Genomic DNA, 25,244 nt, shown 5'->3' with positions numbered 1-25,244 from the left:
TGGCCACATATGTTGCAGACACTAGCCGCCTCGTGCTCATGACACAAGCATTTAACTTTTGCCGAAATTTGTCACTGTGTTTTTTGCTGTGTTTTTATTTTCTCTTTCTGTTTTATATTCAATATATATTGGCGTAGCCGTCACTGCAGTCAGTGCTTTTCTTTCCCCAAGTAACCGATCACCATACAATCAGCTCTGTAATAGAAGTTAAGCCATCTGTAAGCTTAGCCGATTCTTCAAAACGCTTAAAGAACATTGAAATATCTTCGTAGTACATGTTTAATTATTCTATCCTTCACGACACTCCCAGTGAAGAATATAGATTATTTAAATGAAGTTAAAGTTTTATGTGTATAATTTAACAAACATATTTTGCTGCATTTCACCTTAAAAATGATATCGTCATCATATGTAAATACGCGCTTTATAAAGTGGCTCAGGTTGTGCAATATTATAACTGTAGTGCAAGTTTACAGTGAGGTGATTGTACTTATAAGTACAAACAGTTCTACAAGGAGCACTTGATTGAGTGCATTTAAAGTTCTTGGGATGAAACTGTTTCTGAACCGCGAGGTCCGTACAGGAAAGGCTTTGAAACGTTTTGCCGTGGCTGAGACAGCGTGTCCTTAAAGCTGTATACCGATAATTCTCTTTCCGATCAGCTGCTGCTGTGATTCACACTCAGATACAGTGATATAAATACTCCGAGTGGTGCAGTGAGAGTAATATGGAAAAAGATGATCTGCTGTGGCAACTCCTAACGGGAGGAGCTGAAAGAAGAAGAAGAAAAATAAGAAGAAGAGGAAGAAGTGAGAGTAACAACGCTAAAGCAGTTATGGTATTTGGAATACTATGGCTGTTCCCTGGACCATTATATTGTTACGAGTTAATTACAATCAGATGCATTACACTAATAAACAATATGCGGTTAGTTTCGGTGTATTTACAAAGCCGCATCATGAAAATAATGAGTAATCACACAGGAACAGTACCATTGCTTTGACGCTGGGTGCCGCCAGTCTGCAAAACTGAGCGGAGAACTTGCGTACGACAAGGTATGAGGTACCGTGGAAAAGTGCGTGGCTTTACACCAAGTGTAGGTTTTATACATCGCGATTTGAACGTGGAAAAGTTCTTACGCAACATTTCTGTGCGTATGCACCGTTTATACATGAGGCCCCATGTCTTTAATTCATAGTGTTAGTGGCATATAATGGCTGCCATGTGCCCACAGTCTCTTTCAGAAGTAGGGAAGTAACTGGTCTTTTCCTCGTATATCCTTTCATCTATATGTATACTCATAGTGGTTTCAGGCACTGCCATGTCTTTTATGTCAGGGTGGGTAAGTATTTGATACCAACTCATCATGACAGTGCATGAAATGGCATGGACTAAAATGTATTGAACATTGGAGGGCAGTATCTGGTGTGGCTTTCGGCTTTTCACTACAAGAACAGGAAAGTCTCGATGGCTATGCATTGCACAAGTGTACAGGTATACATGTCAGGTTTCAGTCTTTGAGCTCATCCAACTTTTATGTCAAAGTGCCTCATCTGTCCAACATTATTAATCTTTCTCAGAGTTCTGAACAGGTGGATTTGGGGCAGTCGCCCAGAGAAGTGTATGCATTATGATATGCAGGCTGTAAAGGACGTCCATGATAAAATGAAAAGCATTGTTTTGTAGTTTAGTTGTTTTCATCAAAAATAAGAAAAGCTGTCTCCCCTGCAGAAAGCTACATGTAACAATTGACAACTGATTTGTTCGTCTTTTGCTTTCTTCACAGAAAGACTTCATGGTGCAGAAAGAGGTCTACAGGGCTTTTTCACAGGACGCCCTTAACTTTTCCCATCCCCTGAGCAGCCCAACTAAAGAAGTCAACACTCCTGGTGAAATCGATAAACTTTTTGATCACATCAGCTACAGTAAGGTACTGTTGATGTGCTTACAAACACTGCCACTGACTTGAGTACTCACTAAAGCTGTGATTAATGGGCACATACTTCAGAAGATGAGTGGCATGGTGGTGCAGTGGTAGCGCTGCTGCCTCGCAGTTAGGAGACCTGGGTTCGCTTCCCAGGTCCTCCCCGCGTGGAGTTTGCATGTTCTCCCCGTGTCTGCGTGGGTTTCCTCCGGGCGCTCTGGTTTCCTCCCACAGTCCAAAGACATGCAGGTTAGGTGGATTGGCGATTCTAAATTGCACTCACACCTGCCTGCTGCCATTGCTGAGCAATCTCTACACTGGTGCTGCCCCAAATCAACTTTAGGAGACGGTCCTGGAGCTTGCTGGACTTTCTTGGGCTCCCAGAAACCTTCTTCATGACAGCACTGGAGACATGTTTTTTGGGATGAAGTTCATTTTCATGACAAAGAGGGACTTTTCAATTAATTGCAATTCATCTGATCACTCTTTATAACATTTGGGAGTATATGCAAATTGCCATCATAAAAACTGAGGCAGCAAACTTTGTGAAAATTGATATTTGTGTCATTCTCAAAACTTTTGGCCTCGACTGTAGTCTAGCTGTTCTGTTGAAACGTATTTCCTTTCAAAGGCTATTCATTTAAAAAGTGTCTTTTAATGGGATAAAGTCTGAAATAATTGGAGTTCCTATCCATCCATTAAGCTCAGTGGAGCTCATTTGCTATTAGCCAAAGCAAAACGCCAGCCATTTTATAAACGCTGCTTTCTGCCAGCAACAGGAGAGGTGCATTTGTGCAGCAGTAAAAACAGAAGAGACGTGAGCCTTATGAAGCTTTCATGGACAGTAAAGACTCAGGACCATGCTGCTTCAGATCCTTGCTGTTTTAAACTGCCTCAGATGCTTTTCAGTTTCCCATTGATCCATAATACAGTATATTGATTATGTCTGAAATCAGTTTTATGATTCAAGAAATTAAAATAAAAAATAAAATAGAACAAATACATTACATGATTATTTCTTCTTGCAAATATATTTTGTCTCAGACAAAAAAAGCAAGATGTCAGTGCTTGCAGATTATATGTGCATCTGTTAGCAGCACTAACCCCTTACCTGAGGCTGTATGTGTGAAAACCACCAAGCTGGAAACGTATCAAATCAGCCCAGTATATGTGAGCATCCAAATTCCAGTAAAACATTGGGGAAGGTAACTATCCAGGGAATTACCTGTGTCTAAAAAGTACAAATCTGCTAAAACTGATAACATTCCCTGAAGTACACTGACTGTGAAAGCCTACAAAATAATACGCAGAGCCGCCATGAAAATGTGTTTTATCTGTTAGTGTTAGCAATGTTGTGTATAATAACAGTCTATTGTCACATAAACGAGTCACAGACATCATAAAGGTTTGGGGAAGCCACCCATATATTGTTTTCCTGGCTGCAAAAGTTGATTGAGTCACGAGAGATGTTCATAGAACAAAGTTCAAAACAGAATTAACTGGCATTGAGACAAAATGGTGTTTTTAACATAGAGCAAGGGAAATGACATTGTTGTGACCGGAAGTGACATCATCGTTGGCGTCTGAACTGGACATGACATCATTGTTACCGCTGGAACTGGAAGTGACATCTTTGCGACTAGAAGTGACGTCATTGTTGGTGCCGGACGTGACATCTTCATGACCAAAAGGGACATCAGCAGTGTTGCCGGAACCAAGCGGGATTTCCTGAGAATGGTCTACAAGAGCCTGAGAGAGAGAGTCAGCACACTCCACCACCCCTGGTCTGGCGTAGAACTACTACTATTTAGGCCCTTAAGCTGGTTCCCATGCTCACGTATGTGACACTATTTATTGCTGCATTCCATGGTCATAAGTCTACAACTCTTTTCAATTTCTTTAATGATGTCCTTAATCGAATTCTAAATGAGTACAACTTACAAAACTGAAATGTCTGCCTTTAAACTGATGATTTCGAGATGATGTAAATGTGCCTTTGCCATCTGAAGTCCTTTGGCGGGATCTGCTCTTAAAATACGCAAAACTGAAAATGGGCTGTCCATCTGCTCAGGAAGTAAGGGTCAATATGTCCAGTTTATTACTTTATGATCCTGAGAAATTAAGAAATGTAAGGGGACTAAAATCACATTTAATCTAACAGCTTCCATTACCATTATTACCAGCACTATTCCAAAGTGCTTAAGAGACTAAATTTCATAACGTTCCACACTGACAGGCATCAGATCAATAGTGCTGCTCTGAATAAATGACCTTCTTGTTTCTACTTTGGCTTCTTAGTATATGCTTTATCCATGTATATTTTTCATGTAAATATTAAATCTGCTGTCTTTAAATCCAGACGGAATGAAACAGCACAGACCCACTCTCATTTTTATGGGCCTGAGAGCTTTTAGTCTAAGCAGCAGCAGCTAACCTCAGTGTCTGATTGAAGCCCCATGTGTTTGCATTTCAATGTCTGATGTCCAGGATGCTGTTTTTTAAGATATCGTTTCCTTTTTCCCATCAGGGTGCTGCTGTGCTGAGGATGCTCTCTTACATGGTGACAGAAAATGTATTTTTAAGAGCAGTGCAGGTGAGCACAAGCATGACGTCAGATTTTTGCAGTGTGGCAGCAGACAGTGAGGAACAGCCATAAATGAGGGCGTCTGTTTAGACTTTACCCTGTGAGGACTCCATATGGAAAACATTTTTATGACCGGTTTGAAGAAACACCGTGGCTATTCTTTAATAATCTTGACTACAGATGATTTCCTTCTGCCTTGAGTCACGTTTATGGCCCTGCGTGTGATATCTGCATAGTCCAAGTGAGGCTTATTGCTTTGCTATGATTTAAGATACGTAACCTTTGACCTGTTGAGTTACTCTGAGTTTTGTGCATCTGCCGGCCTATTTTAAGATTTGCCACAAATTCCATCGCATATTTGTAACTAAACAGAAAGCAGCTCCAGGACAGTTCTTTTTTTCTTTACGTTTAAATGTTGTTTGCTCAGCAAGACCTTTTTTGAGGTTTGTTTGTTAAGTTTTAAGGTAACACAATATTCACTTTGTCATCTTCTAATGCTTTAAAACATTTTTAGTGAATCCTTGCTTTATGTCATCATTTTATTATTTGAATAATATTAGACCATTTTCTCAGATTCTGCCATATTAGATCAGATTAAATAATCTTATATAGTGGGTAGCCTCAGGACAACAAGGTTGGTACCCTAGAGCTTATGTGCTGCATTTTTTTCCCAACCCTTACCTGTGTGGAGTTTTCCCATTCTTACAATGTCTATGTGGGTTTTCTCAGTCTGCGCTGCTTTCCTCCATATTCCAAAGCCATAGAGAGTAGTAGCTTGATGGGCAGATCCCAACTAGACCCATGTGAGTGAGTATCGGTGCCTACAGAATTGTGCTCTGCCATTGACAGATGCGCCATCCAGAACTGGCTCCTGCTTTGGGCTTCTTGCTGGTGTTATGGGCTTCCATGTACTATGTGGTAGAATAAGTATGGAATAAGTATGTTTAGTATAAATAACATAAGGCAACTGTGGAAGCCTAACATGAAGCTGTGCTCAAGGGTTTGTACCTTATCAAATTAGCTACTTCACATACTGAGAACTGGAGCAGCTCCTTCGGCATAAACTATTAAGTCACTTGATCGTCGTTGACTAAAGACTACAACTTCTGAACTATCCACTGAAGCTGTCTGGGCTTTATTACTCACATTATTTAAACTGTTGTTGACTAGTGAGTCTATCACTGGGTCCATTTTGTGCATTCTTAAGTTTTTAACTATATTTTAGCTTCACCCATTTTGCTCATGAATTTCCTCATCTGTGGTTATTGAGTTCTGCACTATTTTGTTGACATCTCCTTATAATTTTTTAAGAGTATTTATTTATTTTTTACTATACTTTAATGTCCTGCTCGGTTAAACTGATAGCATTAAATCTTCACTCCTGTGAAGTCCACTGCTTTGCTCATTGAGAAGCATCTTACAGAGGGAGACTAGTGGAACAATCCAATGCAGGAAGTGATTGGTCCTGCCATTGGTCCACAGCAATGAAACAGCAAATAAGAGTTTATTTTCTGTCTCTGTAGTTATCATGGGGGCAGTTCTTTCGGTGTCAATACTTTTATGTGCAAATAACAATATATACAGTATCACCATGAATGGCTGCATATCACGTTTAACTTGGTACACACTCGTGACAATCTGCCACACCACACTACCAGCCAGAAAGATGTGTGACTAAGCATATTAAATTTTGATTGTACTATGATTTGATAAGTGAATTGGTATTTGTGGGTGTGAACATTTGGAGTCATCATCATACTACTTGTGGTAAATTAGGAGCTTGTCTGTACTCTGCTAGTGGAGTGATATCCATGGGCTTTCATTAGAAATTAAGAGTAAAGCCCAACAAATGATGGATATGAAAAGGGATTCTTCTAAAGTTTCACCTAATGTGCGCCATACTACGGCCCAGGATTATATTCACTCCAAGTGTGCATATTCCTCAAAAAATGGATGATCTCCATTTTATATGAGCATGCTGTGCATCTAAAATGGACAGTTAAATAAAATGTTGCTATATGTAAAATCTGTCCTAACCTTTGCAGGAATACCTGGAGATACTGAGATTCCAGACTGCCACAAGCCAAGATCTTATGGAAATTTTAAAGAAGGTAAAAATATACAAATTACTCTAAGAAATTGAAGGAGGTCCGTTGGTTGTAAGTTTAAAAAAGACAGGTGATACATACACACACACACACACACACACACACATATATATATATATAATAAAAGAAACGTATAATGCAACAAATATCTCTAACGCAAAATCAAACATAATTTTCATTCAATTTATTACATTTTACTATTTTTTACTATGGCTATTTACTTACTGTAATGTAAAATAGCTAGTTCTGTTATGCATATGTAACAATTCCCATGAAAATAACAATCTGTTTAAAGTGTACATCCGCTTCCCCATATGCGAGCGCAGATCCCTGAAGTGGCTAGCATGTAAGTTTCTGCCCAGGGGTTTGTGAGCGAAGCAAGCAGGAGGCAAAGCCCCCTAGTATATAAGATACAGTAAAAGCATTGAGAAAGTTCATCCTGCAGAGAAGTGCATCACACAGTCAAGGACACCAGTGGAAATAAAAGGAACTATACTGATGAGAAATCCTTATACTGGGAGGCATGGAGATATGGAACTACAGACCTATTTAGCTGAAGTGTAAATCTTGACAGCTCAAAGAAACTGACTATTAGCTAATTAGCCAGAGGGAGTGAATGGTCTTCTCTCATTTTCCACACTCATTATATTCTTAAGTCCTGGAAATTTCAAATTATTGGATGTGATCCAGGCCTTCAAATATTATTCCACTGTCTCTTTTTACCTGAATTATTTCTGTCATTAAGGCAGCACTTTATCTGTTGCATAGTCTGATTGAGAACTTTGCACTCAGCTAAAGATTTCTTTTTTTTCCAATACAGCAGGGCTTATAAATAAAGTGCTGACATTACAACAAAAGCTAGTGAAATACAGGAGCTGATCATACTTCTGGAACACACTACAAATCAGAAAGCACAGCAGATGAAAGATGACCTTTCACTTAATATCTTATTTTATTTTTCTCCATATAATATTTAAGTACTGTACAACACTATAACACTATAACACAGTTCCATACCATACCCTACCATTTTCCCAGCAAGCACAGGGCACAAGGCAGGAAAAATTCCCTAGACAGGGTGCCAGTCTGTCACAAGGGAATTTTATTTAAAATTTTAGCTAGTTTATATAAACTATTATGTGATGTGACTAACATGCTCAGTTACACCAGTGAAAATTAAAGGAAATGTTATTTGCCACCTATCATGTTCTGACACAGGATAATTGGAAAATAACATGATAAACTGATAAAATAACAGCAGCTTATTGGTGGAGGACTGCGATATATGCAAGAAAACAATGGAAGAAAAACATCCAGATTCCTAATGACAAACAAAACAATTTTTCAACCTCAACCTCTTTCTCCCCATTCCTATTTTACTGTCCTTGACCACACCCACTCATACAATTGACCACACCCACTATCTCATTTGGCCATGCCTTCCTCATGCTGCCTTATCATCTCAGAGCTGACATGGATTAACTGTAACTAATGAGAGGTTTTGCTCTCTGCTTCTTTTTGATGGCAGCGCAAGCAAACCCAGATAGCACATTTATTTTATTACCCCTCTAACTCTCTTCCTATCACCCACATAATCCAGAAAAATGAAAGAATTTTTTTTGGCATGATGTTTCTTGCTATGTTTATTTTGCCATTATAACAACTCTAATAATTATGAATTGTCCCAGTGTGGATGTATAACATTTTTCAAATCAACTCAATTTAAGCGCAGCTTATAAGCTCAGCACACCATACAAAATTACAAATATAATGCAACAAAAACATTTATATAAAACAAAAGTATATAATACTGAACTCTGCTCTCTGCTCTCTTTTTCCCTGGAAAGGGTTGAAACAGCAACAACTTGAGTTGGCCAGACCAGTCTCCTGAAGAATTCCAAGATACATAATCGCCCTGACTCGGTTTTTGGATCTTTGCAATGTAGGCTTTGCCCAGCATGCTTCCTTTGGGAGACTTCCATTTGGTATTATTACTACAGGCCCCACACCTATTCACGTCATTCCTCTTAACCAGAGAAGCAACAGTTCCACCCTAAGGTTCTCCCTTATATTTGAGCTTCTTGCCCTGGCACAGAAAATGATTAAATGGAACTTCATTTTGACTTTATCTGCATACCAACGCATTCTTTTAGTCACTACCCATAGATGAGAACAGGAACACAGATTGATGAGCAAACATTAAGATTTGACTAACAGTTTTCCACCAATGTTTACTAAAATGTGTGCAAAACTGCAGCCAATGCAGTAACCCCTTGGTTTATCACACGATCACCTCTGCCTTGACTTGTGAACAAAACCCCAGGATACCCAAACTTGTCAATCTTGTGCTGCCTCTCCCCAATTTCCCCAATCCCCTATCCTGGGAGAGGACCATGACCACAGACAACAATGTGTGTTAAAACTCAATCCACACTCAGCTGTAATCACTCCAGTACTTGAAATGAATTACAATCTGATTAGCCAAAGAAGACAACATCATTCCCAAATGGAATACTATCTGTACATCTGCTCTACCTTGAAAACTGGTCCATGAAAATCACAAGTAGGAGACAGAATGAACCACTGTCACAGGGAAAATGCCTGTATGGAAGCACAACTCTAACTCCACACTGGCCTAGAGCAGCAGCTCTGGGACCCCACACTTTCAGCAAGGTACTGTAGGATAACCGAACATTATATTTCTTCAAGTGTACAAAGCAAGACCTTGAAGATGATCTTGGAAAAACAAACATATTTTAAGCTAAAGCAAATATAAATGAACCTTGAATGTTGAAGCTCCATCACCATGTCCACCAAGACTATACCCAGGACCTTGGACTGAGTGGCTGAGTAATTTTGACCTTATTTTGTTATCTCTACAAACTTGGAAGCAAAAGAGAGTTTTGCTTTGCCTATCTGTATGCCCATTTGCTTTAGGTTTATTAAGATACTGTTTTGTAGCTACAGTATTTCCATTCAATATACTATTTAAGTTTATTGAACTGCTCCCTGCTTCAGCTCATTGGTCGATAGCTATTAAGTTATCTTTTGAAATTGATCTAAAATCCTAATGTATTAGCCATACTGCATCTATCATAAGTATCATTAATATCTCATTTAAGTTGCATGTCTGTGGAACTGATACAATTTCCTCTTTTCCCATTTCATTTCTTGGTATCTGTACTTTTTTCTTTAGATTTTGAAGGCAAACCCAGATGTTAAGTTGCCAGCAGAAATTGATGTGATTTTAGACCGGTGGATTCTACAGATGGGTTTTCCTGTTGTGACCATTAACACTACAAATGGAGAAGTTTCCCAGAAACATTTCCTACTCTATCCTGATTCTGTTGTCCACAGGAAATCCAAATTCAAGTAAGTATTTGAAGTTGTTCTACCAGCAGTATTCAAATTTTAACTGTGTACTTTAGCTGCAAATCATTAATATAGGCAGATATGTAAAAAGTAGCCAGATGGGTCTTCATACCTCCAGAACAACACCAAAGCTTTTCTGTGACTATCACTCCAATCTTTTGACCCCCGTTTTACTTTTGGGATGTCCTGTTTGCTCTGGTGCTTTTCCACAGTCTGAGTCTCTCTATGTAATAAAGAGAGACCCTTTCCTGTCTGCACCCCTTTAGACTTAGATATAATATGGGTTGGGGTCTTCAGAATCGCATCGCTCCGTGAGACAGCACTATCCAGCTGCTCCGGCTCGATCGACCCTTCCCCCGACCGCTCTGTTAATGTTCCACATTCTCTTGTAGGGCTCACAGTGACTTGGCACCCGCTACTTATTAAACGCGGGCCCGGATCACACTGCGTCCCTCTATGATGGACAGTACTCACCTGTACCGCCAAATTATATAACATGGGAGGCTCTCAACCCAACCACCGCAGGTACTCGTCTACCATCTTGATAGGCGCTTCGGCCGTTGCCCCCAGCTCCCCGACAATCTTCTTTATCGCCGTCAGCATCTGTAAAACACCTCGCACAGGCTCGATCAGATTTTCGAGTTCCCACACGTCTATAAAGTTATTTAATTCGGCCAGAGATAGGCCCAGGCAATCACTAGCCTTATCCTCCGGATGAGAGCCAATGAGCACGGTCGCTCCTGGCACGTGCTCTGACGGGCTTCGCAGAGGCTTCTGGGATTTGGAGTTTGCATTAGAGGACCGGGCTGCCATCTTAGGCTGACTGCGATCCACCTGGATTCATTTGTCGGCAGATCGATCAGCCATTTCCTGGCCCTCCTTACCTCTTTGTGGGGTGAGTGGCACTTCGCCCGCCTCCCCCTTCAACTTCGGAAAGACCAAGTCCGTTTCTTTGCGGGCGAAGTTGAAAGCAACGGGACATGGACCTCCTTCCCACAATGCACCGGGTTGGATCACGTGTCACTCGCCGGCAGCCGACATGCGGAAGTCCAGTTTTGCACTCGTCGGCTCAAACAGGAGCTCACCACCATCTTCGGGATTATCTCCTGCCTCCCTCAAAGCCTCCAGATGATCTTCTCTGAGGTACATGCACAGGACAAAATGAGTTATTTTAAAAGGATTTTCCATTAACTCCCTGGCACATACCTTGTGATGATCGTCCTTCTCCGGAGGCCCCTTTCGACTCGTGTGGCCATTCGGTAGCTCATTCTGAGCGTCGGCCATGATGAGCTTGGATCCTCCGCTGCTGCTGTCGCTCTGCTTACTCCTTTTCTTTCCTATGATGGACTTGGTGAAGGTGGGTTCTCGCAATTTTTTCTGCGTGCCTTGACTCTGTCCTATTAGGGTTCTCTGTCCACAGAAAATTTTGAGTAGGTCCTCTGCCAAATTGACGGCCAGAGAATCCTGCCAGCTACGCCACTGTGACAGATAGGGGGCGCTGTCGTCCTCTTGAACCCTCAGACCAAATGCCAGACACCAGGTAAAAGTCAAATAATTGACTTTATTTGTACAATACAGTGCACAAAGCACCCTCCTCTCCACAATACTCATTAACTATAATAATTCTCAATACAATAATAAATCCTCCACTCCCAGACGCGTTGCCCTGCTACCCAGCTCAGCTCCCCCATTTGGGATCTCCCACAGTCTTTTATAGTCCCTGACCCGGAAGTGTTTCCGATCCCTCAGTCCACGTGATTTCCTGTCACTTCCGGGTCAGATCAAAAGTCCTCTTCTTCATCCCTGAACTACGTCATTTCTCCAGTCTCTGGACTTCCCTGCAGCATCCTCTGTTGGTCCCCAAGGTATCCAGTGCCCATGATTCCCTGCTGGCATTTGGGGCACCTCCATGCTGCAGGGAGGGCTTCATCTGGCGGCCTGGGGGTATTGGCTGGGATGACTGGCCGGCCATAGTCCACTATATATATATTAACCTCTGTGTGGTTTGTTTTTGTCTTCTTTCTAACAATTTCTTTAAATATTTTATCTTTATTGCAGTAATATCATCACATTACTGTTATGGTTATTTTTCCATAGTCATGGACATGTTATTTTTAGCAGTCATGACTTCTGGTACTTTTCTGCCAGTGATGTCATGACATCACCAGTATGAAAGATGGCCATATTTATAAAGAAGTCCCCAAAAATTAAGAACTTTAATTGTAATAACCAGCCATCTGTATTTTCTTTTTGCCAAAAGATTGTTTAACTACATTTGTAACAAACCCCTGTTTGTCTACTGACAATTGCTTCACATATTCCACTAATAAACACATTAGCTCACCTCTCAAATAAAATCCTGTTTGACTGGATCACTACATCCATCCAATTCAAAGACAACATTTATCGTGTTCCTAAGAATTCCTTTTTTTGTCTTGGGCCTCCTGACTCATCAGTATGAGAAAACCCCAAAATACTGTTATAAGCACTGTTCAAGGCGTTCTGATGTCTAGTTATTCAAGACACTGAGGTTTTTGGGATTCCCCCAAACCCTCTAGACCAGAAAAAAATTTTAGGCCATCATACGAGAGGTCAAAGATGCTCCATTTCACAAAGCTTAAAAAATGGAGACGGATAATATAGACATGCGGAGTGTTGTTTTATGCTATTTTGAGCTTGCTGATCACAAATATGATAAAATTTTCAAGCTCCCCTCTAAGAGCCACTCCCAGAAGTTTAAAAGAGACAAACTTCAGACGTAAGCATGTGTGGTATAATTTCTGACTATTTCATGGTCATTGGTTACGAATATGTTATTTTTTGTTTTTTTGATCCTTACTAGTATTTCTATTACAATTAAGAATATTTTGACTTTATTTTGACTTAATATTTCAAAGTTATTCTTGTTTATTATGTAAAAGAAGAACATACCTCATGAAGTAAACCAATGCATTTCTTTTGAACACCTCAAATTAGGACAGCTTACACAAATTCAGATTTTTCTTTATTTCAGTTTATTTAATTCAGAATAAATATGTTTCTACAAGTACAATATTCCTGGATTGCCCTTAAAAATTCTTTTACTGGATACTCCACTTTCAACTGCTGTTACAAACCAACTGTCCTCTCAGTGTACTTCAGATTCTTTAGTGTTACTGGAGTAAATATGGCAGTTTGAGACCCAAATCTTATGTGGGCAAAGATACATAAAAGTCTTCTAGCTGCTACTGCTGTATGTAAGGATTTCAAGAGCACAACTTTACCTCTGTCATCGAGACCAACAGTTCGCAAACTCAGTCCTGGGGACCCCCGTGGCTGCAGGTTTTTGTTTCAACCAGTTTCACAATCAGGGAGTCATTTTTACTTCTAATTCATCTCATTTAAGTACGTGAGATTTGTTTCTCTTCTCTTATTTTGCTTTTAGAAAATCACAACAGTGCGAGATTTACATTTAGAAGACATTTAGAGATGTCTGGTAAAGCTTTGCATACTTAACTCTCTTATGTTGTTTTCCTGTTCAACTTTTTTTTTTTCAGTGCAGTTTGCCCCCTTATTTGTATCCTCATAATGACTGCAAGAAACAAGCAGAAGGAGACATTTGGGCAACCAACTAGCGATGGGCTCCAGTGTCAGACCCACCAACCCATTAATGGGTAAATACAGGATTAAACAACCAAAACACTTAGAAAGGCAAATGAAAATCATGATGATCGTGAAAAACACTAAATTATTTCCATGTCACATATATAAGTGATTGGTACATTCTCATAAAAAGTGATATAATTTCTACATGGACCCCAAATATACAAATTAGGAAATAATAGCTTCTTTAATTAGCTTAGAAGTCCCATTGCAGAAGTTGTTTTGAAGAAAAACATGGAGCCAAATGAGGTCCTCAGGTTTGAGTCCGGGGACCACTGATCGAAACAAAGAGGTGTGTGTGCCCTCCAAAAGCTATCTCCTAGTTTTCTTAGCCCAAATTCTATAAAACCACTGAAAATATCATTTGATGTTGCCTTAGATAATCTTTATGTCAATTTGATTGTGCCCCTTGTCTTCTTGGCAGCCAGAACTCTTCTTTGTCCATTTCCCTATCAATAAGTTTTAAACCCTCTCTTTATGATGTATTTAATTGTATTATGCCATCACATTAGCCTCACTTTCTACTTCCTTGTTTTTTAAGACCCCCACACCCTCTCAGCATCCATCCACTTATCACCAAAAACACCACCAACTTCTATCTTCCTCAGCTTTCTCCAGGCTCTGGCATTTGTTCATCCTGCCATTAGAGTGTTTACGTCGCTGCCTTCCTGTCTCATTCTAATGACCTCTAGTACTAAAGTGGCTGTAAACCACCTGGTGAGTTCACTTTGGTTAGGTTCTGGCATTGCTTCTGACGTCAAGAGTGGACTTTCAATTTTTGCCAAGGAAAATAGGCTATGCCAGCCTACCTCCTCAAGTGGCTCCTGGTGTCCTGCGCACTGGGCCACCTTCTGCTTTCTGCTGTCCAGGTCTCTAAGTCAGTACTCCTTCCTCCTGCTGTATTGACTCCATTGGGCTTCAGAGAAGGATCTTGGTGTTATTAGCAATCAAAGGGTGACACCGGGAAGACAGCAGTCTAATAAACATGCCCAGAACACGACATCAAAATCATAATTTAAATAATATAATAAGCTGAAAACTGAAACAATTTCATGTAACCAAAGACAAAAGTTGTAGTGAGTTAACAAAAGAATGTGTAGCCAAGCATCAGATTGAAACACTAATGAGAATGCTAGTCTTTTCTTTTTTGTATCTACAAACCTGAAGAACCAGGAAGTGCATGACGCCATCCTTTATACCTTTGAAGCACACACTTCTGGTTGACATTGCCTAGCAGCTGCTTGGTAACTTGACCAAACAGAATGTACAAAATGGCGGTACCCATATCACTAACAAAATGGTGCTGTGATAAGACTTTTTTTTTGCTACTAAAATAAAAAATACACAAACCAATCATGTTATGTGGCCTCTAAAACCTAGAATGATGCCTCGGTTATTTTTAAAGGCCAAGGATTGACTGTAAAAAATTAAAATACAATTCAAACCATGACACTGTCTGAGGGACAGCACAATCCTCTACATTCCTTTCTGAGCCCAAATGTCTTCCAGCAGCCAGAAGGTGACTCACTCTCTCAACAGTTGGAGGAGTTATCAACCTTGACGGTTTGCCTTCCTGTGTTCTGGGAGAGCATTGCTTGTTTCCTTACAGGCCATCTCCCTTATCTTTTTTGTAGTGTTGATCCAGAGTAATGTCCTACAGTGGTGATGAAGCACACATACAGGGCACACCACGTCTTCACATTCTCTGTGCACCTTCACCAGTGTGTGCCGGACCTCCCTTACTGTCTCTGACCTGTTGGACCCTCCACACACCCATCCTGGACTTGCTGTTGCTCAGTTCCTCCTGTGCAGCAGGCTTGTGAGAGCTTTCTGCATATGACTAAGTCAACCATTGCCCCAATTCTTCTGCCTCTTTTACAACCCTTATCTAGTTTTTATATTTAAAGAATTCTTTTCCTATTAGTCAGTGTTATATTTCAATAACACCCAGTTTTTTAATCTGATTTCCAACCCCACCTCAACACTTTAATAGCAGGTGTTTGTATCACTAATGACCCCCTCATAAATGTTGATGCTGCATTTTTATCTCTTCGCATTCTTTGTTATCTCAGTCCTGCTTGACAGAATCATCTCCATGTGCCTAACAAGTGCTGGGTTTAGACTGGTTGGGGCCTGCAGTTTCGAGATATTAGTATTTATGTTCACACAGGCCATCTTTGTATTCTGAGAGTGACAGCATGTCCTGCATTCTTCCTTTTAAATGTGCCCATGCTGCCAGAGCCCAGAGCTTTTACATACTGCATTCCATCACGGGTTGGTAACTTTTCAGCTTGATGCACTTTTTGTACGGCTTTTATTCTCACATAATGCACAAAGTACCTATTGTGATAACCGTATTTGTCTGTCTGTCTGACCACATGAAACATTTCAGCCTCATATAGACCAAATATGTCAGAATCTGGCACACTTAATCTTTAAAGAAATTTGTCAACACAGTTCAATCTTTCTTAATATATCTTGAACATATTGTGCTGTACAAAGGTTTGAAATTTAGAAAATCTTCCACTGAAAAGCACTGGAGAATTTGCAAGCTGATTTGTCTTAAACCAGAGAAAAATTCTATATGACTTCAATTAATAATTAGTTTAATGTTTCAATTTTAACTTGACAATGGATACTTCAACTTGTATATTTTGTAGATTTTCCACTTTTACTTGTCTAACAGCTGTTTGGATCACCACTTAGTCAAAACCCCGGAGGAGGCGCTTGCTCAAGCCACTTGTAGAGAAATGCACCCTGCGAAAACGTCACTTATCTGGAAATGAATGAAAAAGAATAAATGCTCAATAAGCATATACTGAACAAACAGTATATATAGTACAGCAGCATCAACTTCCTCACCACTGCGTTGTCTACATATTACTATTTTAAATAAAGAATGTTATCGACCTGCAGCTAAAAGGTGCATATAAAGATGTAGCTCCCCATAGTGATAAAATATTAGCATGGGAATAGAGAGGGAACTGCAGTTTATATACAGGCAGAAAAAGCACAGCCCTCGGGCCTATAACAAGGTCCGCACTGCATTTAGCAGTTTGTACAGTGTGTGAAGAGGCTGATTATGCCACAAATAGCAAGGATGGGCAGAGCTTGAGTCACTAAGTGGTATAAAGCTTGACGAAAAGCTGCGGTTACGGCCTGAACAGTTGCTTTTCCTTCTGTTTTTTTTTTTGAGGCTGTTAAGCGTCACCTTTGGTATTCCTATTATACAATAAATCAGTTATTTTCCAAGTTCTTAGTATTTAAACTAATATTAATATCTAGATGGGGAGCTTAATTCAGGTGCTTTTCTTTCATGGAGTAATATTGATTAAAATTTTATGCCAGCATTGTTTATTTTCTTTTTATAGTTATTTTTCTTTTGGTAATTTCTCGTTATTGTTGATGCAGTATAAGTTAACGTGCAATGGTATTAATAAGGTTAAGAAATATTATTAAATATTGTTAAAAAAAAGCAAAACTACACTTAGTCACATACCTTCCACAACTATTAACAGCACATCAATCGATGTCATTTGAAATGGAATCTTCTGCGTATGAAAGCTGTTGTGCCACCATAAGCCTTGTAAAGGCCATCCCTGACAGAGACAGGCATAGGACACAGGTTAATGCACTCAAGAGGTTTTTATTTTCTTTTTGTCTTTTGGGAAACGCCTTCCCTATTCCCCACATGTATAACACACAGTCCCAAGAACAACACAATACTTTTCTTTCTCCTTTTCTCTTTATTTCTCCCAAATTCTCCCTCTGGCAAGCTTCATCTTCCTCCTCCCAACTCTGGCTCCCTGAGTAGTGGCTGCTGGCTCCTTTTTTTTATTATTTTTATTTATTTATTTATTTATTTATTAACTTTATTACAATCCATACAAAGCAATCAAGTTTTTACAAAAAGAAAAATAGAGTTAAGAACAGATCGATCCCCACCCCTGAGAGAGAGAGCAAGCCAAACGGCGTTAAATTTAAGGCTTGTAAACATACCTAAATTAATAAATTCTCTGTGCTTTATGAACTTATTTTAAAATATTACTGATTAGATCCTGCCATGTTTTGAAAAAAGTCTGTACAGATCCTCTAACTGAGTATTTGATTTTTTCCAATTTCAAATAGTATAACACATCGGTTTCTCACTGACTTAAAAGTGGAGAGTTTGGGTTCTTCCAGTTTATCAGAATGAGTCTGCGTGCCAACAGTTTAGTGAATGCAATCACAGTTTGTTTGTCCTTCTCCACTTTAAGCCCCTCTGGAAGAACACCAAACACAGCTGTTAATGGGTTAGGAGGGATTGTGAGTCCAAGGCTGTCTGAAAGGTAATTAAAAATGTTTGTCAAGAATAATGTTAATTTGGTGCAGGCCCAAAACATGTGACCCAGTGAGGCTGGGACTTGGTTGCAACGTTCGCAGGTTGGATCATGCCCTGGAAACATTTTGGAGAGTTTTAGTCGAGACAGATGTGCTCGATATGTAATTTTGAGTTGTATAATTCTATGCTTTGTGCATATGGAGTTTGAGTGAATTCTCTGCATTGCTACTTTTGCTGGCTCCTTTTATAAGACACTAGCAGAATACCCGCGCTTCGGAGTGGAGAAGTAGTGTGTTAAAGAAGTTATGAAAAAGAAAAGCAAACATTTTAAAAATAACGTAAGATGATTGTTAATGTAATTGTTTTGTTATTGATATGAGTGTTGTTGTCATATCTATCTATTTATATATATATATATTTATATATATCTGTATATATATGTATATATATATATATAGCAAAATACCTGTGATTGGCAGCGGAGAAGTAAAAAGAAAAGGAAACATTTTAATAATAACGTAACATGATTGACAATGTAATTGTTTTGTCATTGTCATGAGTGTTGCTGGCATATACAGTGGTGTGAAAAACTATTTGCCCCTTCCTGATTTCTTATTCTTTTGCATGTTTGTCACACAAAATATTTCTGATCATCAAACACATTTAACCATTAGTCAAATATAACACAAGTAAACACAAAATGCAGTTTTAAATGATGGTTTTATTATTTAGGGAGAAAAAATCCAAACCTACATGGCCCTGTGTGAAAAAGTAATTGCCCCTTGTTAAAAATAATCTAACTGTGGTGTATCACACCTGAGTTCAATTTCCGTAGCCACCCCCAGGCCTGATTACTGCCACACCTGTTTCAATCAAGAAATCACTTAAATAGGAGCTGCCCGACACAGGGAAGTAGACCAAAAGCACCTGAAAAGCTAGACATCATGCCAAGATCCAAAGAAATTCAGGAACAAATGAGAACAGAAGTAATTGAGATCTATCAGTCTGGTAAAGGTTATAAAGCCATTTCTAAAGCTTTGGGACTCCAGCGAACCACAGTGAGAGCCATTATCCACAAATGGCAAAAACATGGAACAGTGGTGAACCTTCCCAGGAGTGGCCGGCCGACCAAAATTACCCCAAGAGCGCAGAGACGACTCATCTGAGAGGTCACAAAAGACCCCAGGACAACGTCTAAAGAACTGCAGGCCTCACTTGCCTCAATTAAGGTCAGTGTTCACAACTCCACCATAAGAAAGAGACTGGGCAAAAACGGCCTGCATGGTAGATTTCCAAGACGCAAACCACTGTTAAGCAAAAAGAACATTAGGGCTCGTCTCGATTTGGCTAAGAAACATCTCAATGATTGCCAAGACTTTGGGAAAATACCTTGTGGACTAATGAGACAAAAGTTGAACTTTTTGGAAGGCAAATGTCCCGTTACATCTGGCGTAAAAGGTACACAGCATTTCAGAAAAGAACATCATACCAACAGTAAAATATGGTGGTTGTAGTGTGATGGTCTGGGGTTGTTTTGCTGCTTCAGGACCTGGAAGGCTTGCTGTGATAGATGGAACCATGAATTCTACTGTCTACCAAAAAATCCTGAAGGAGAATGTCCGGCCATCTTTTCGTCAACTTAAGCTGAAGAGATCTTGGGTGCTGCAACAGGACAATGACCCAAAACACACCAGCAAATCCACCTCTGAATGGCTGAAGAAAACAAAATGAAGACTTTGGAGTGGCCTAGTCAAAGTCCTGACCTGAATCCAATTGAGATGCTATGGCATGACCTTAAAAAGGCGGTTTATGCTAGAAAACCCTCAAATAAAGCTGAATTACAACAATTCTGCAAAGATGAGTGGGCCAAAATTCCTCCAGAGCTATAAAAGACTCATTGCAAGTTATCGCAAACGCTTGATTGCAGTTATTGCTGCTAAGGGTGGCCCAATCAGTTATTAGGTTCAGGGGGCAATTACTTTTTCACACAGGGCCATGTAGGTTTGGATTTTTTCTCCTAAATAATAAAACCATCATTTAAAAACTGCATTTTGTGTTTACTTGTGTTATATTTGACTAATGGTTAAATGTGTTTGATGATCAGAAACATTTTGTGTGACAAACATGCAAAAGAATAAGAAATCAGGAAGGGGCAAATAGTTTTTCACACCACTGTATATATATATATATATATATATATATATATATATATATATATATATATATATATATATATATACAGTTATATATATATACATATACACACATACATATATACACATATATATATACATACTGTATATACACATATACATATCTACATATATACTGTATATACACATATATATACAAATCTACATATATATATCCACATATATATATATATTAGGTGGGACTCGATTAAAAAATTAATCCAATTAATTAGAGGCTGTGTAAGAATTAATCTTGATTAATCGTATGTAATCGACACGTAAATTTGCCCCAAATCGCAAATGTTTTTTTTTAATTTAAAAGTGTTTTAGTGGGCTTACAGAATCAAATAATAGACATGGACATGAATATTGTAAACTGAAGCTGTTTTAATTTCTGAAAAAAAGCCTTTAAACTGCATTTGAATTCAAAACAGAAACAAAAATATCATCCCTGGTTAAAATTGGGCAGACTTAAAAATAAAGTGGTAGTTTAAGTACTTTAAGTACATTTTCAGAATAGTATTGTCTTTAAATAATAATAACCAAAATTTCAACATAAAGTGCAGTTTTTCTTCTTAAAAAATAAGTCAGAAACATAAAAGGTAATTTGACCAACTTAATCTTTAAACTCTGAGTAACATTAGCCAAAATTATTTTGTACATTAGGCTAAAACAGTGTGATCATTGAACATTTTGTAATTAGATGTATTTAGAATTACTAACGGTCACGGAAGTCCAATGATCCCCAGTAAGAGCCACAAAGTCCGCTTTCTGTAATGCATCTAATTTTGCTTGCTTTTCAGTGTGCACAAAACCATGCTTTTATCAAGGCTTCGCTGGTAGTCGAAATGATCAGTCGAGGAACGCGCTTTATTCCGACTCTAACATTTTTGTAGCTGTGATGTGTGCATCAGTGTAATGGATGTACCAGGAAATCATGCATTGACAAAAGTTCCCGTTTGCTTGGAATTGAAAGTGTGATTAAATGCGCTATTTTTAACGCGTTATGGAGTACATGCATCGAAGCTTCTCAGCTGTGCTAATAAAGGTAAACATTTTAAAAATAACGTAACATGATTCTGCGTTAACCGAATATTTTTTCATACGTCCCAAACCAAGGAGATGCGAAGGTAAAATGAATCGGTAGCGCTGCACATACTCAGTAGTGCATCCCTCTCGAATCGAACCTCGAATGTCGGCATTAGAGGCTTAAGACTCTACAATTGCCACAGCGTGTGGCTTGTCTATGCTAAAGTATGTACTGTAGATCGGGTTATATATATACATTTATATATATACCCGCGTATCGCAGTGGAGAAGTAGAAGTTATGAAAAGGGAACATTTTAAAAATAACGTAACATGATTGTCAATATACAGTAATTGTTTTGTGAGTGTTATTGAATGTTGCTGTCATCAAGGATTTGATTATCATTATTTGTTTCAATCAGGTCGTATTTGTGATGTGTTGTGTTCAAGTTACATTCCGTGTTTGTCAATCGTTGTAAAGATAAGAGGTTTCATTCATCGATTAGTTTCTTACTGCATCAATAAACAGCTCGCCTTCCTCTTTATCTGAGATGTGACAAACTGCATGCACGGGTTTTTTTACACTGTCTTCCTTTAGCGGGACATTCACTTTTTCCACCGTGTGCTTTGTTTCCGCAGTAGCTGCACTTATGAATATGATTCTATGTATCAGACGCTTCATATTTTTTTGCTGCCTTCTCAATTGTGTAATTCGGTTTTTGTTCAGCACTCTTTGGAACTGTTGCTTTTTGTCTGTGCACTGCGTCAGTTCACGTGAGCCGCTTGGTGTTCTTGCATCGAAGGTTCCCAGCTGTGCTGGTGCCATCTCGTAATGTCAGCTAAGACCCGCACTTAAAAGTTTCTCTCGCAGTTTCAATGAGTTTGTGCCAAACACCACCCTGACCATCTCATCTTCCTCTGCATAAGCACAGTCCTTCACCCGTGAATATTTACCGGCAGTGTTTGTATTGGATTGCCGCTGATGGACGGCCTTATATGGGCAGGCACTAAATTACAAACGCTAGTGGCAGCCTGTCTATGAACTTAATTTAATATAAACTTAAGGTTCACGCCATGCTTTGTTTCCGCAGTAGCTGTACTTATGAATATGCTTGTATGCATCATTTGCTTCATAATGTTTTTCTGCCTTCTCAATCGCTGTTTGGAGTTCTTCCTTGTTCTCTACGTACTTACGTAGGAGGCGTGATGATGTCACACGAAACTCCCCCACGCCATCTCCAACTCAACTCCATTACATTATATGTAGAAAAATAGGTTCCAGTTATGACCCTTACGCGTAGAATTTCGCAATGAAACCTGCCCAACTTTTGTAAGTAAGCTGTAAGGAATAAGCCTGCCAAATTTCAGCCTTCTACCCACACGGGAAGTTGGAGAATTAGTGATGAGTCAGTGAGTGAGTCAGTGAGTCAGTGAGTGAGTGAGTGAGTGAGTGAGGGCTTTGCCTTTTATTAGTATAGATCCGTAATTGCTCCATGTGCTTGATGCCCTATTTCCGGCAGCACTTCCGGGTGTGGCAGAAGAGCTGCTCTGTAGGGCTCAGCAGTAGCTATAGCACCCCATGGCGGTGCCCACGGATCCCAACAGGGCTGCACCAAACTCCAACTCCCATGAAGCCCTGCAGGAGTTCTAGGCACCACTGCTACCCTGGGGGGTTGCCATCTAGCTTTCCGGGGGAGGTACTGTCCTGACCAGGCTTGCTCCCCTGGTCCATACAAGGAAGAGCTGCCCCGGCTGATTTGTGCTCCATTTTTGTGACACTATAAGGTGCTGTTAAAAACCAGATATTTAATGTAGGAAAGTACTGCTTGTAATTACATTCTATTATCACTGTTATTTTAGAATATGAGTTTTAGAAACCAAAATGTGATAACTGGCTCTTCGATGAAATAACTAAAAAATGCTAAAAAAAAGTAACTAAAAAAAATGTAAAATGCACTAACTTTCATATTAGTTAACTAAGTCCGAATCTTCCTGAATGTCACTGCATGCACACATTTTCTAACTTGGTTAATTCTCAATTGTTAATCAAGGAGACAGAGGTAGGTATCAAGGGATCACTTGGCACATTTGTATACTTTTGATTATTTTCCTTTGCCCTTTTTTGTGTGTTTATTATTTTTTCTGTTTTGAATTTTTACACTTACACATTTGAGGTGTTGAGAGCCATACTGCTGTAATGCCTTGTGCAATGTGACGTCCATACTGTATGTAGCTGGAATGCGTGGTCTCCTGATCAAAACTTAGCTAAGTAAAAGCAAACCAAAAGACAGCTTACTTGGAAATGTAGGGCAAGAAAGGAGAAAGTATGTATTATTTAGCAAGAGTATGAAAGGGAAGATATTGAACATCATTTAACCCACCGGCAATTCTAAACTGGCCCTGTGTGAGGGAGACTGAAGGTTTGGAAATTGGCCCTGTCGTGGACTGGCAGTGCATTCTGCCCAGAGCTGGTTCCTACCTTGCACCCAGTTCTCCAGGAACAGGCCTAGGCCACCCTGAATCCCAGAATTTAACATAATGGATTTGAGAAGTTTATATTAGTTAACTAAATAAATTATTTCTCGTGTCTGAAATCAGAAGGAAACCGATTTTAGTCTGAAAACTATCAAGGACTAATTAATGTTGTAAGGGAAATGCAAGGCTAGAATTGAACATACCGTTTCAAAGGCCACCTTAGGGCTTAAGGTGAATTAAAAATAAGATTAATTGACGTTTGGGTATGGTACTCTGTTGCTGGCATTGGCATCCCTCTGTTTACAAATCTGGTGTCCCTCTTGTTCCAAAGGCTCCATTTAGAAAGGTTTAGAAAAGGAAATCTAACTTCAGTGAGCCTGATGCTTTGTCTGCTTGGCCTCTGTAAGTTAAAAAGACAGGAGTAAGCATGTAATTATAATGTTCCACCTCCTTTACTGTGTTTGGGTATTTGGTTTTTATATTCATTTTTGTCTACCTATTTTCTGCAGTAAGTTTCATCCACTAATGTTTTCTTGTGATGATTTATTTTTGAGCATTTATCCAATATTACAGAATAATGTAGTCAGATGCAATTCCCCTACCCTCCAAGTGCACAAAGTAATATATTCTGAAATATTTTAGGTCTGATTATTATTTAAACAGGTTAGAATAAGCCATGTGAAAACTTGAAACTAAACTGTTAAAACTAAAATAAACTGGATAAGCAAAAATAAACATCTCTGTAATGTGTGACCAAGTGATTAAGAAAAACAGTGTTTAACCTAAAATAGATAGATAGATAGATAGATAGATAGATAGATAGATAGATAGATAGATAGATAGATAGATAGATAGATAGATAGATAGATAGATAGATAAATATTAATGTTAGTATGGTAGATAGATAGATAGATAGATAGATAGATAGATAGATAGATAGATAGATAGATAGATAGATAGATAGATAGATAGATAGATAGTAGCTTATTTGTCCCCAAGAGGAAATTATTTGTCTTTTTTCATGAACTAAGGTGGTAAGAGGTGCCTGCTAAAACCAGATAGAAATGTTTGGGCTTTTTTCAAATTGTAAAAATATGTACATAACAAATTAAACAAATTTACTGACAGTAAAGAGTACCATACTGTTCAGGAATAATAACAGTGCAGTTTCATAAAGTGCAGACACCTATCTCTGAATTTTACAATCCTAGGCACGCCTCCGATTAGACACATTACTCCTCTGGAGGAGAAGATTGGGCCATTTAGCTTGGGCATCTAGTCAGGGTCCCCCCTAGGACACCTCCAATGGAAGATGCAGTATATTGGTTATGGTACTTTGGGAATGGACTCCAGGCCTGTAGGGAAAATAACACTCAAATGGCCTGGGAACACCTTGGAGCAGCCAGAGATGAGCTGACGACTATTGTGAGATTACAGAAGTTAGATCTGACCAGCTCAATCTGTTAAATCCTCAGCTGTCTTTAAGGGTAGAAAATGGAAGTAAATGAGAAAAAAAACTGCAAACATTGTTGAGTTGAGAGTATAATTTTGGAGGACTGTTTCATTTGAAAAGAACATGCTATTTAAATCAAGGCTGTC

General features: G+C 39.1%; 1 protein-coding gene across 1 annotated transcript in view; it reads left to right on the top strand.

The window, feature by feature from the left end:
• The window catches only part of LOC120540506 (aminopeptidase N-like), a 94,830-nt gene that overhangs the window by 37,451 nt on the left and 32,135 nt on the right, over positions 1-25,244 (top strand). Inside the window, 3 exon segments of the mRNA XM_039771347.1 lie at positions 1,787-1,930; positions 4,452-4,517; positions 9,813-9,988. Of these exon segments, the coding sequence (XP_039627281.1) occupies positions 1,787-1,930; positions 4,452-4,517; positions 9,813-9,988 (386 nt within the window).

Source organism: Polypterus senegalus, chromosome 12 (assembly GCF_016835505.1).
Source record: "Polypterus senegalus isolate Bchr_013 chromosome 12, ASM1683550v1, whole genome shotgun sequence".
Classification (NCBI taxonomy): Eukaryota; Metazoa; Chordata; class Cladistia; order Polypteriformes; family Polypteridae; genus Polypterus; species Polypterus senegalus.
Note: the sequence above shows the minus strand (reverse complement) of the source record. Positions and strands in the feature narration are given on the sequence as shown.